We start from the raw sequence: 14,700 nt of genomic DNA, 5'->3' as shown, positions 1-14,700 counted from the left end.
GGTACGTTCATTTGCAGAATTTAGATTTAAAGGAAATATTTGGTTAGAGGATTTAAATTATGATTTGAATTATAATTTATAGTTTAATATGATATTAAGGGTACGTTCATTTGCAGAATTTAGATTTAAAGGAAATGTTTGGTTAGAGGATTTAAATTATGATTTGAATCATAATTTATAGTTCATTATAGTGTTTTCTCTCACAAAAAATACACGTAAATCAAAAATAGTTCTAATCACATGATTCTAATTTATGAACCAAACGTTTTTTAAATTATGTATGTGAGAAAAAAATACGGTAATAAAAAGATTAAATTTAAATTTTTATAAGAAAAAAATATTATAATAATATGACTTGAGTCATGAAAATAAGTTTAAAATGATACCTTACATTTTCTTCATTTTTTCCTTAAAAAAATTGGGATCATTTAAATAATCATAAAGAAAGGATAAAAATAACATTTCATGTCAAAATTTCCGATTGATAAGTTGCATGGATAGTTGGAAAAAAAAAATACTATACAAAGAATCTACAGCCTCATGCGGTAAGGACGACGTTGATTAGTGATGAAGTCATGATTTTATCTTAGATGGTATAAATTAAGAATGTTAGAAATGTCAAAAACCGTCAAAATTTCAAGTCATAATACTATCAATTCTTATGCACAGGCATAATCAATTTATTGAATTTGACATGTATATAAATTATCTAAAATAATTTTTGCATTTTAAATTTATTTTCTCTTAAGTACTTAGTTTAGCCAAAAAAAAAAGTAGATTGAGTTGAAATGCACTGTATTTTTAGTTGAATAGTATATGTGTGCAGATAGTCTAGAGACATTCAGAACACATTTGAGTAATAAATATTTTAAAGAAAAATATGTAAAAGTTAGATGTGAGGACATAATAGTTGACAGTGCCCCAAGAACAAAAAAGTGATACATTTGAGAGAATTTATTACTCCGTTCATTTCCCGATTCAAGTTTAGAATTCGAGTTTTACTACAGTAAAAGGGTGCATTCGTTTGGGCTATCCAATTGGAGTTGGCCCAACTCAGAGACATTTTTGAGTGTAATATTACGTTTGGTAACCCAACTTCAAATCAAGAACTCGAGTGTGAATTCGAGTTATGAAACATCACCTACCCCTTGAATTCTAATTACTCGAGTCTGTCTGTTACAGTGCAGATTCTCTGCAGAAGCACGTTTTCACACAGGCCTGGGTTACCGTTGCTTGTCATCCCTCATTCCTTTCCCATCTGCTTACTGCTTGGCTCACGAGAAAGGGGAAGCTTTCTCTTCTCCCACCATCTCCCATCTGCAGCCTGCTTTTTCAGTCGAATTCCCTGAGAAAGGTGGTTCATCACAGTTTTGTCGCTGGGCTTGTGCAAATCGAGGGGGCGTGATTTTTCCGTTCATCGTTCTCCCATAAATCGCTCAAAGACCACCCCTATTCTTGATTCTGAGCCAAAGAACAAACCCAGATCCATTCCCTCGTCTTCCCCGTCTTCGTCAGTTTTCAAAACGGAGACAATTGGTCCGAATAGAGTGAAGCGGCGTCTTCAATTGGCCGTAATATTGAATCGATGTAGTGTGAGACGTCATTTCTGAGTGCGTAGCCATTGTCTCCGATACAGGTGTTTCCGTTGTCGTTGCCGTTGGCGAACTTCTTTAGCAGATCCGTCGGGGTCACGTTTGGGCAGTTATCGAAGCAAAGCATCCGGTGTCATCTACAAGATCAAACACGGTAAATACTCTCCCACTTTTGCTTGCCATTTGATTTTTGACTCCATTACGAATATGTCTTGGCCCCTAATATTGGGATTGAAAGCGTTTGAACCTTATAGTTTAAGTCGTGGAAGTGATATACTATCAGCTGTGCATTTTTTTCCCTGATATACTATCAACTGTGCATTTCTGTTTTCTACTCTTGAGATGAAAAAGTGGACGGTTTTTTTTGTTTTTTCCTGAGTGGCACTTTTCTGTAGACGATAAAGAGTTTCTGTAGAAGAAAAGGATTTTCAGATAAAGAAGTAATTAAGGCAATAAGAGGGATGTAAATCATCTAGAATGTTAAGGGAGAAATTTTCCATGTGAGTTGGCGTGATTTTGTTTAGCTTGAGAAAGCTGTAGAAAAAAACGAATGCGAGAGTGACGGAAATTTGTAATTTATTCGATTTTAGAAAGTTCACTAGGCTTGTTGAGTGAATTTGGTAGTTTCTTTATTCGTTTTCAGTTGAGTAGTAAAAATCCTATCATTTCATATCAATAGAAAGAAAATAGTTAACAAGCAGGATTCTGGAACAATATGAACATCCCACCAAAAAGGGCAAAAAAAAAAAAAAAAAAAAAAAGCAATATGAACATATAAGAAAACAACAGTGTATGACTCAGGTACAAATTGTCCTCTAAAGAAATCATTTTCTTGCCTTATTTTTTGTTTTATATGATATTAAGGGTACGTTCATTTGCACAATTTAGATTTAAAGGGAATGTTTGATTGGAAGATTCAAATTATGATTTGAATCATAGTTCATAGTTTATTATAGTGTTTTTTCTTACAAAAAATACGCGTAAATTAAAAATAGTTCTAATCACATGATTCTAATTTATGAACCAAAAGTTTTTTAAATTATGTATGTGAGAGAAAAATACGGTAATAAAAAGATTAAATTTAAATTTTTATAGGAAAAAAATATTATAATAATATGACTTGAGTCATGAAAATAAGTTTAAAATGATACCTTACATTTTCTTCATTTTTTCCTTAAAAAAATTGGGATCATTTAAATAATCATAAAGAAAGGATAAAAATAACATTTCATGTCAAAATTTCCGATTGATAAGTTGCATGGATAGTTGGAAAAAAAAAATACTATACAAAGAATCTACAGCCTCATGCGGTAAGGACGACGTTGATTAGTGATGAAGTCATGATTTTATCTTAGATGGTATAAATTAAGAATGTTAGAAATGTCAAAAACCGTCAAAATTTCAAGTCATAATACTATCAATTCTTATGCACAGGCATAATCAATTTATTGAATTTGACATGTATATAAATTATCTAAAATAATTTTTGCATTTTAAATTTATTTTCTCTTAAGTACTTAGTTTAGCCAAAAAAAAAAGTAGATTGAGTTGAAATGCACTGTATTTTTAGTTGAATAGTATATGTGTGCAGATAGTCTAGAGACATTCAGAACACATTTGAGTAATAAATATTTTAAAGAAAAATATGTAAAAGTTAGATGTGAGGACATAATAGTTGACAGTGCCCCAAGAACAAAAAAGTGATACATTTGAGAGAATTTATTACTCCGTTCATTTCCCGATTCAAGTTTAGAATTCGAGTTTTACTACAGTAAAAGGGTGCATTCGTTTGGGCTATCCAATTGGAGTTGGCCCAACTCAGAGACATTTTTGAGTGTAATATTACGTTTGGTAACCCAACTTCAAATCAAGAACTCGAGTGTGAATTCGAGTTATGAAACATCACCTACCCCTTGAATTCTAATTACTCGAGTCTGTCTGTTACAGTGCAGATTCTCTGCAGAAGCACGTTTTCACACAGGCCTGGGTTACCGTTGCTTGTCATCCCTCATTCCTTTCCCATCTGCTTACTGCTTGGCTCACGAGAAAGGGGAAGCTTTCTCTTCTCCCACCATCTCCCATCTGCAGCCTGCTTTTTCAGTCGAATTCCCTGAGAAAGGTGGTTCATCACAGTTTTGTCGCTGGGCTTGTGCAAATCGAGGGGGCGTGATTTTTCCGTTCATCGTTCTCCCATAAATCGCGGTTTTTGAAAAAAAAAAAAACCCCCCCAAAAAAGGGAAAAAAAAAAAAAAAAAAAAAAAAGCAATATGAACATATAAGAAAACAACAGTGTATGACTCAGGTACAAATTGTCCTCTAAAAAAATCATTTTCTTGCCTTATTTTTTTTTATATGATATTAAGGGTACGTTCATTTGCAGAATTTAGATTTAAAGGAAATATTTGGTTAGAGGATTTAAATTATGATTTGAATTATAATTTATAGTTTATTATAGTATTTTCTCTCACAAAAAATACACGTAAATCAAAAATAGTTCTAATCACATGATTCTAATTTATGAACCAAAAGTTTTTTAAATTATGTATGTGAGAGAAAAATACGGTAATAAAAAGATTAAATTTAAATTTTTATAGGAAAAAAATATTATAATAATATGACTTGAGTCATGAAAATAAGTTTAAAATGATACCTTACATTTTCTTCATTTTTTCCTTAAAAAAATTGGGATCATTTAAATAATCATAAAGAAAGGATAAAAATAACATTTCATGTCAAAATTTCCGATTGATAAGTTGCATGGATAGTTGGAAAAAAAAAATACTATACAAAGAATCGACAGCCTCATGCGGTAAGGACGACGTTGATTAGTGATGAAGTCATGATTTTATCTTAGATGGTATAAATTAAGAATGTTAGAAATGTCAAAAACCGTCAAAATTTCAAGTCATAATACTATCAATTCTTATGCACAGGCATAATCAATTTATTGAATTTGACATGTATATAAATTATCTAAAATAATTTTTGCATTTTAAATTTATTTTCTCTTAAGTACTTAGTTTAGCCAAAAAAAAAAAGTAGATTGAGTTGAAATGCACTGTATTTTTAGTTGAATAGTATATGTGTGCAGATAGTCTAGAGACATTCCGAACACATTTGAGTAATAAATATTTTAGTGAGTTAAATAGATAGAAAATTATGTAAAAGTTAGATGTGAGGACATAATCGTTGAGAGTGCCCTGAGAAAAAAAATGATAGTGAAACATTTGAAAGAATTTAGTAAATAACAAATTTGTGGAAATAATGTTAGCAAATATTGTGTTAAAACTAACCGGAGCAAATAGCATTTTCTAATCAGGATTTGAAACAAAAAATTTTAATCCCACATTTACGGATTTACCCTCTATCTCTCCCCTTCTCTCTCTTCTCATGCTTCTCGTTCATTGTCCCTCTCCTCACACTGTTCTTCCTTGATTGTCGTATTCGTCTATGGCTCCGATTGTCTCCGACGGTTGCTTGACGTCGGGAGGGAAAGAAACTCACAGATCTAACAATGATGACGTTGCTACCGTTTTAAAATCATCGTGAATCGGTCGTCATGGGCTTTTAGAATCAAAACCTATTTTCAACTTGATTTTTTAAGACCCGTTTAGTTCGCTGATTCAAGTTGAAATATAATTTTACGTGAAAATCTTTTACTGTAATAAAAAAATTAGATGTGATTATTTATGAAATTTTTTTATTATAATAAAACTTAAATTTTAAATTTAACTCAGTAAAATGAACGAGACCTTAGTTTACTTAATTATTTAATTGTAGGAAACCCCATCTACAATGAGAGAGATGAGTTTTTTTTTTTTTTTTTTCTTTTTCTTTAAATGAAACCCTAATAGATTTGTCTTTTCGTTTTCTTAAAATAACGTTCTATAAATTTTTTAAAATTGGTACGTTTAAACCATTCACATGGAGATGGTATTTCTCTGACTCGCCTCTAAGAATTTGTGGAAATTAAATACATGACATGTTCATAAGATTGAAATTAAAATATATAATTTATTTTGAAATATTCAAAAACTAACAAAATATGTAGTATTTATTATAACAAGGTCATCTCTCTCTCTTTTTTTTTTTTTTTAGTTTAACTAGTTTTATCTTTAATGCTACAAAAATATTTTAATTAAAATTTTTACTAGATGTAAAATTGTTCGAGTACGTTTGAGAAACCTAAATTAAAAAAAAAAGGGCGTCGCGTGAAATTTTTACTAGAAGTCAGAAGTTAATGTCAAAGAAGCATTAACAACGTCCTCGTTCGAACAACGACAACTGCAAAAATGGCGGCACCTTTCCGTCTGACCACCCTCTGTAAAACTCCCAAAACCTCACTTCCAAAAACCCCAATCCTCAACAACAACAACAACCCGCACACTCTTTTCTCCAGATCCAACCTCAAATTCAACCCCATTTCCAAACCCTCCACTCTCGCCCTCTTCATCACCAACCGCCGACACCAACACCGCCACCCCAGAACCACCGCAATCCGATGCCTCTTCACCGGAATAGTCGAGGAAATGGGCCAAATCAAGAAAATTGGAGCTTCCGATGACGGCGGATTCGCCATGAAGATCGCCGCCAAGACCGTCCTCGACGGGGTCAACCTCGGCGACAGCATAGCCGTCAATGGCACGTGCCTCACCGTCACCCAATTCGACACCGTTTCGTCCGAATTCACCGTCGGATTGTCGCCCGAAACCCTAAGGAAGACGTCGCTGAGCGAGCTCTCGGTCGGCTCGCCGGTGAACCTGGAGAGAGCCGTCCAGCCGATAAGCCGGATGGGCGGGCACTTCGTGCAGGGTCACGTGGACGGCACGGGGGAGATCGTTTCCATGGAGGCCGAAGAAGATTCGCTCTGGATTAAGGTCAAGACGACGAGGGAGATTCTGAAATATGTTGTTCCGAAAGGGTTTGTTGCTGTGGACGGGACGAGTTTGACGGTTGTGGATGTATTTGACGACGAGGATTGTTTTAATTTCATGCTTGTGGCTTATACGCAGCAGAAAGTGGTGATTCCTTTGAAGAAAATTGGGCAGAAGGTGAATCTGGAGGTTGATATAATGGGCAAGTACGTGGAGAGGCTTCTCAGTAGTGTGTTCGTTGATTCTGTTAAGTCTTCATGAGGTAAATCAAAATGTAGTTATGATGATGATCATGATGAATTTGATGAGGGTGGAACTTAACTTTGGATTTTGATCTTGTGTTGTTGTAGTTCTTTTCCTTTTTGGGATGGGTCTTGATTGAAATGAAATAAAAAGAAATTGATTTTTCATTTTTTAACACGACTTTTCATAGCTCCATGTGACCTTACGAAGTATATATAGGCTTTTTCTCTGCAGGGTCTGGAAGGATCCCTCCAATGTAACATGTAGTTATAAAAACGTAATATGACAGTTATTGAATGTAGAGAGAATTAACATAATTTTTAGATGACTAAATTTTTTAGTGTTACTTCTCTCTGACGTTGACGTTATTTTCAATAATTGTCATGTTACGTTTTCATAATTAAGTGTTACGTTGGAGAAACCTCCCACCGGAAGGGTGAAGAAAAGCCCTGTGTACATACATACAAACATATAAGGGTTATAAGAATAGAGGGTGTCGTATCCAGATTCTACTCGGAGAGGAGGTAGTGCATTTGCATGATATATAGATCCCTCAATGAAGTAGATTGTTCATATGCCCTATCCATCGCGGTGGGACAGACCTAAAGCCAAGATCTTCTTTAAGAGAACAAGTAGCATTACCATTCCACCAAATAACTAATGGTGTGATTTTATTTTTCTGGTTTATTTTGAAGCTAATTTGGTGTTAACTGGAATTTCTTAAGATTTCTTTGGTAGGAATTAACTTTGTGTGGTTGATTGACAGAATACGTAGTAGGGCGGTATGTGAAGACAGGAGTTTTCTTTATGTGACATTATAGGATATATCTGAGCTGTTATGGCTGTTACATTGAAACTGAAACTGTAAGATCTCTTTCAAAGCAGTGGCAGCTGCTGCTGAGCATTAATAGTCTTAGGGATAGAGCTAGTGCAAAGATTTAGATTCACTTACCCGAAGAAAAGGGAGTTGTTCTGATGATTTAGACCACATACTGTGAGTTTTTGAGAAAGGAATATTATGCTTCTTATTCATCATTCTGACTAATGTACAGCCTTAAATAATAAGGGAGGAAGAATTCTTCTCCAGAAAACAAGCAACTAAAAAGGGAAAAAAAAATACAATATAGGGAATCGGTCAATTAAGCCAATATCCCTCTTATTCTAGGTAACAAATAAATCTAATTATAACTAATCCTTAAGAATCGGGTAACAGCTAATTCCTAGAAATCAGTGATTAAATCATAGATTTCCACACTCCCCCCAAGCTTGGTTGTAGATGTTGATTAAACCAAGCTTGGAAATAAAGATCCTCGAAGGTCTTCCTTTGAACAACCTTTGTTAGGATGTCTGCAATTTGTTGGTTGGTTGGAATGTATAAGAGAGATATCATTTCTGTTTCTATCTTCTCTTTGATAAAGTGTCTATTGATCTCCACATGCTTGGTTCTATCATGATGTACTGGGTTCTTTGCTATGTTGATTGTAGACTGATTATCACAAAAAGCTTTCATAGGTTCTGAGACTGGAAACCTTAGTCCACAAAGCATCCTTTTCAACCATATTCCCTCACAGATGCCAAGTGCAAGAGCTCTGAACTCTGCTTCTGCACTGCTTTGAGAAACCACTGATTGTTTCTTACTTCTCCAAGTGACTAGATTTCCTCAAACATATGTACAATAACCTGAGGTAGATCGTCTGTCAGTTACGGACCCAGCCCAATCTGCATCCGTGAAGATCTCAACTTCTTTCTTTGCTGTCTTTTTTAAGAGCAATCCTTGACCCGGTGTCATCTTTAAGTACCTTAGAATCCTGTATGTAGCTTCTATATGCTCTTTTGTTGGATTGTTCATGAATTGACTAACCACACTTACGGCAAAGCTTATATCTGGTCGGGTATGAGAGAGATAAATGAGTTTCCCAACCAGTCTTTGGTAACTCCCTTTGTCAACTGGAGTGCTGTCAATCTTACTTCCCAGTTTTGAGTTGGGATCCATAGGAGTATCAGCTGGCTTGCATCTGAGCATCCCTGTCTCTTTTAAGAGATCCAACACATACTTCCGTTGTGAAACTGAAATGCCCCCTTTTGATCGAGCGACTTCCATGCCAAGGAAGTACTTGAGATTGCCCAAGTCCTTGATCTCAAATTCTTTCGCTAAGAAATTCTTAAGCATGAGTATCTCTTCATCATAATCTCCGGTTAGGATGATATCATCAACATACACAATTAGTATTGCCTTTGCCTTTTTACCTAATGGTGAATGCTTGACAAACATAGTGTGATCTGTCTGACATTGATCATACCCAAACTTCTTAACTGCCCTAGTGCATCTGTCAAACCAAGCTCGCAGTGACTGCTTTAGTCTATACAAAGACTTCTTGAGTTTGCAAACCTTGTTCATCGTGGTTGGTGTAGTAAATCCATGTGGTATCTCCATGTAGACTTCCTCCTCTAGAAATGCATTTTTCACATCTAACTGGTATAGAGGCCAATCTAGGTTTGAGGCAAGTGGGAGCAACACTCGGATTGTATTGAGTTTAGCTACAGGGGCGAAAGTCTCGTAATAATCTATCCCATAAGATTGAGTAAAGTCCTTAGCTACTAACCTTGCCTTAAACCTGTTAACACTGCCATCTGCATTCTGTTTGACTGTGAATATCCATTTGCAACCAACCGGATGTTCCCCTGATGGTAACTCTGATAACACCCAAGTCCCATTCTTTTCCAGAGCCTGGATCTCTTCCAAAACTGCTGCCTTCCACTTTGGTACATTTAGAGCTTCATATATGATATTTGGAACCTATATTGTATCAAGAGTGCTTTCAAATGTACGGTAGCTAGGTGACAGTCCTCCATATGACACAAAGTGTAGATGGGATGATTTGTACACGACCTAATGCCTTTTCTTATGGCAATAGGTCTGTCATCAATAGATGAGTTGCTAGGATTAGGAAGAGAACTTGAGTTACTTGGTGATTTTTGAGGTTCAGGACTCGAGTTGGATTCATGACTTTGATCATGTGGCTGCATTTCTTTTCCTTCTTGAGTTTTGTTCCTCCTAGAGTAGACACGAAACTCACTAGTTACCACAGGCTGTGTGAGAGTCAGACGCTGAGGTGTTTGAATTGACTGTGGTATTGATTAGAGTTCTGTTTGAGAATGGAATTCAGGCTGAGTATCAGGGACGGGTTGAATGACTGACGTTGGACTTTGAGTTGTTTGAATGACCGGATTTTGAGATGAGTCCAAGGTTTCAACATGATCCCAAAGCTGAGATACCTGAGTAAAGTTCTCCTCCTGAATATCAAATTTATAGTAAGGTTGTTCGAAGAAAGAGACATCCATGGAATTATAGAATCTTCGAGTGACAGGGGAATAACATTTATACCCTTTTTTATTTGAGGAGTAACCAACAAATATGCATTTAAGTGCCTTTGGATCAAGTTTACTCCGATGTTGATCATGAATATGGACGAACACTGAACAACCAAAAACTTTCACAGGAAGAGTAGACAAGACACGAGTGTTAGGAAATGAGTGAAGGAAGACTTGACAAGGTGTTTGGAATTTTAGAACTTGGGAGGACATCCTGTTTATTAGATAGGTAGCTGTTAAGACTGCTTCACCCCAGAAAAATTTAGGAACATGAGTGGTGAACATAAGTGATTGAGCAACTTCAAGGAGATGTCTATTTTTTCTTTCTGCAATCCCATTTTGTTGGGGTGTATCGACGCAAGAACTTTGATGAATAATTCCCTGATCTTTGAGGTAATCACCTAGGACAGTTTCAAAATATTCCTTTGCATTATCAGTTTTCAACACTTGTATTTTTGTTTGAAATTGTGTTTGAACCATAGTGTTTAAATTTTTGAAGATTTGTCCTACTTCCGATTTTTCTTTCATAAGGAATAGCCATGCGATCCTAGTGTGATCATCTACAAATGATATAAACCATCTAGTGCCAGTGATATTCTTTACTCTAGATGGTCCCCATACATCACTATGTATCAATGAGAAAGGAAAAGATGCTTTGTATGGTTGCATTTGATAGGAATTACGAACATGCTTAGAAAATTGACACACCTCACATTGAAACATTTTTGGATTTTTATTCTTGAACAAGGATGGGAACAATTTTTGAAGATACATAAAATTAGGATGACCTAGACGATAGTGCCATAACATTATTGCACTATCCTTATTGAATTTTTCAGCAAACACAGAACTATTATTGGACTGACTGCTTGACTCAACACACACTGCATTATGAGTTTGTCTTCTAGGAGGTTCACCGTCTTTAAGAAGAAAAAGTCATGAGCACACCTTAGCATTGCCAATTGTCAGCCCCGAATCCAAATCTTGAAATTCACACAAGTCCGAGAAAAATTTAGCAACACAATTATTTTCTTGAGTGAGCTTGCTAACTGACAACAGATTACAGTCCAAGTTTGGAACATGAAGAACTGAATTTAGTATTAGGTCCTTTGAAACAATGATAGAACCTGTTCTGGCCACTTTAGATAAAGACCCATCTGCTATTTTCACTGTAAGTGATCCTCGGCAAGGATTATATTTGTGGAAAAGTGTTGCATCTCCCGTCATGTAGTCAGATGCACCTGAGTCTACAATCCATGGACCTGTTCTACCAAAATTTGCAGTGAAGGCACTTAGATAATTACCTTTGTGAGCCAATGATCCTGTTCCAATGATGCTTTGAGCAGAATTCTGTTGTGAGAACATCTTTTGCAAGGCTTCAAGTTGCTCCTTGCTAAATGGATTGGAATAAGTGGGATTAGTTCCTTCATCCACCGAGACATGGTTCCCTCGGCTTTCTTTGTCACGAGGAGGTCTTAAAGACTTCCAATTTGCAGGTTTTCTGTGGATCTTCCAGCAGGTCTCTTGGGTGTGGCCTAGTTTCCGACAATGATCACACCATGGTCTCTCATTTCTAGGCCGACTGTCATAGCTGTTGTTTTGGAATCCTCGAGCAGCAAGGGTAGAACTTTCTGAGACAGGTACAACAGTAGTAGGAACAACAGAGGGCTCTCCCATCATTACCTTTTTCCTGCTTGATTTATGGCGTACTTCGGAGAAGACTGCTCCAATATTTGGCAGCGGCTTTGTTCCCAATATGCGCCCCCGAACATCATCTAGACTTTTGTTGAGTCCCATTAAGAACTTAAATATTCTCTTCCTTTCGACAAATTCTCTGAATTTTTTCGCATCATCGGAGCAGCTCCATTCATGTTCTTCGAAAGTATCCAGTTGCTGCCAATATCGAGTGAGAATGTTGTGGTATTGAGTGACGGATAAATATCCTTGTATGAGATCCTGGAGAGCGGCTTCAATCTAAAAAATTTCAGAGGTATTTTCTCTCTTTGAATGAAGCTCCTTAGCCATATTCCAGATTTCATGAGCCGATTTATAGAGCAAGAAATTTTCACCTATCTCATTTGTCATAGAGTTGACCAACCAAGACATCACCATATTATTTTCAGTCTTCCAAAGTCTAAATTTTGGATCTCCAGCCTTTGGAGGAGTGACTTCACCGGTGAGATACTCATCATTTCCCTTTCCGCAGATGTACATCATGACTGACTGAGACCACTGGAGGTAATTGCTCCCATTTAGTTTGTGTCATGTTATGGGAAATGGAATGCTGTCGGCTCCGCCATGGATGCTGGTGATGGGGACTTTGGAACTAGAAGTAACCTCTTATGAGGATGAGGTTTGTTTTTTTGTGGCCATTCTGTATTTGGTCATTAAAAGGATAGTTTAAACACTGCCTCAGGAGAGATTAAGAGGTACTCGGGCAGAGGGGACTGATGTAAGAATAGCCTCCTAATAAGATTGTGAGAATATGGGAAGAAAAGAAAGAACCCTGGCATGAGAATAGGCCTGTGAATGGCAATCAGTTTTGCCGAGAGAACAAGACCGGATAATGGCAGTTTGGTTCGAAGGAATTCCCAGAGAGTATGAGCCTAAGGCGCTGATACCATGTGAGTTTTTGAGAAAGGAATATTATGATTCTCATTCATCATTCTGACTAATGTACAGCCTTAAATAATAAGGGAGGAAGAATTCTTCTCCAGAAAACAAGCAACTAAAAGGAAAAAAATACAAAATAGGGAATCGGTCAATTAAGCCAGTATCCCTCTTATTCTAGGTAACAAATAAATCTAATTATAACTGTTAGTTTACCAATCCATCCCAAAAGCTTAAGCTATTAAGAAGTAGGCCAACAATAATTTTTATACTTTAACACTCCCCCTCACGTGTGGGCTGGACAATGGGCAATCGTGTGGGTAAATTAATTGGAAAGCCCAACACGTGAATATTTAAAGCCCGAGATATATTAAAGACCCAACACATTATGACAATTTTAAATGGGGATAAAGAGTGCAATAACGGGGGTTTGAACTCAGGACCTCCCGCTCTGATACCATGTCAGTTTACCAATCCATCCCAAAAGCTTAAGCTATTAGGAGGTGGGCCAACAATAGTTTTTATACTTTAACAATAACTAATCCCTAGGAATCGGGTAACGGCTAATTCCTAGAAATCAGTGATTAAATCATATATTTCCACACATACCCATAGCATTTAATGATAATATTAACAGTTTCTATCCCGGGGAGAAGGAATCGTACATTACATACATTTTTTAAAAAGCTAAATTTACGTTCTCGCTTCATCTGACAAAGTTTTCATGGCTTTCCATTTTCTTTGGTAGTTCTAAATAGGAACTGATTTGAATGGTTTGATTGTTTTTTCTGTAATTTCAATTGTTGCTTTTATTGTTTTCCTGTAATTGATTTTATATCAATAAAGGAGTTTTTCTTATAAAAGAAAAAAAGAGGACAGTTTCTATCCCTTGGGGTCTTTTGATCACGCCACAAACTTGTTGACACTTTACTGTGAATCCCATGACTGGTTAATTGGAGTTACATGGATATTGTTTTCACTTTCTGATCTTAGCGTGATGACCACTTTCAGGTGCAAAGACCATAAATATAAAAGAGCTCCGTATTGAGTACTTCGACAGTGAAGTTGTCCAAATAGGGAGAACTCTTGGTAAACCTATTCAAAATATCAGTACATAAGAATTGGTCTTTAACCTTGATTTAAGAACTTCGAGTCTTGGAGATGAAAAGTGTCAAAAGTTTCATCATGCTACCAATCCTAGTATTAATAATCCCCTTTGATGAAACTTAATAGACTTCATTTTTTTGCTTGTCCATGACTAAATTGGCGATATCATGGCACAGAGACTCATTTATCTGCTACTCGAAAAGATGGTAAAACTATTGTGATTGAAATCTGTTGGAAACTTTGGTAACTAACTAAGATTATGTTCTTTGTAAGAGCCATATCTCTGGCAGACTGGATTTGGTTTCTTTTCTGTGATTTTTGTTGGTTTCAGTTTCTCTTGGAAAATCTAGCAGGTGGGTGATAAGTTTATACGACGCTAGAAAATTTGATTCTTTACCTATATGATTGCTAGCTGGCTTCTGTGGTATTTTTTGGAAACTCTCAAAAGCCGTTTAATATGTGTGGTGTTCAACCATCTCTCTCAAAGGAATAAATTCTTGTCCTTAATTTCATATTGCTTGTGGGGTGACATTATGATAAGGTCATTTAGCGCATACTACTAACTTCACTTTCTAGTCATGTTGACCAACCATTCTTTTTTAGTCCCATCACCACCACAGTATAAGCATTATAAATAGTCATTCTTTTTCTTTTTCTTTTTTTTTTTGCTAATAAAAAAAAGAGATATAGTGGTGCATTTCATGTCCCCTAACCTCTTCAGTTTTAGCAGCAATGTCGGGTACCACTGATTATGTAGAATAAAAAGTGTCTGAACTAGTATCTCATTGACCATCCACTTAGTTTTCACTCCCTTCACCTATAGTGTGGCCCACAGGGACCCACTTAATTCCCCCAAAGAGGCTGGGTAACTTTCTGCGGGAATGAAGACTTGAACATGGATG

General features: G+C 36.2%; 1 protein-coding gene across 1 annotated transcript; it reads left to right on the top strand.

The window, feature by feature from the left end:
- The first annotated feature begins 5,783 nt into the window (after positions 1 to 5,783).
- Positions 5,784 to 6,858, top strand: LOC21393135 (riboflavin synthase). The gene has a single exon (XM_010111911.2). It carries the CDS (start codon positions 5,885 to 5,887, stop codon positions 6,725 to 6,727), a length of 843 nt encoding a protein of 280 aa, XP_010110213.1. The 5' UTR covers positions 5,784 to 5,884; the 3' UTR covers positions 6,728 to 6,858.
- The last annotated feature ends 7,842 nt before the right edge of the window (positions 6,859 to 14,700 follow it).

Source organism: Morus notabilis, unplaced genomic scaffold, assembly GCF_000414095.1.
Source record: "Morus notabilis unplaced genomic scaffold, ASM41409v2 Scaffold832, whole genome shotgun sequence".
In the NCBI taxonomy this organism is placed as follows: Eukaryota; Viridiplantae; Streptophyta; class Magnoliopsida; order Rosales; family Moraceae; genus Morus; species Morus notabilis.
The sequence above is the reverse complement of the archived record's forward strand: the minus strand, read 5'-3'. Positions and strand labels throughout refer to the sequence as shown.

What these genes read in the sequence shown, in the direction of transcription:
- LOC21393135 (XM_010111911.2), top strand. Translation starts at nt 5,885, where the DNA reads ATGGCGGCACCTTTCCGTCTGACCACCCTCTGTAAAACTCCCAAAACC.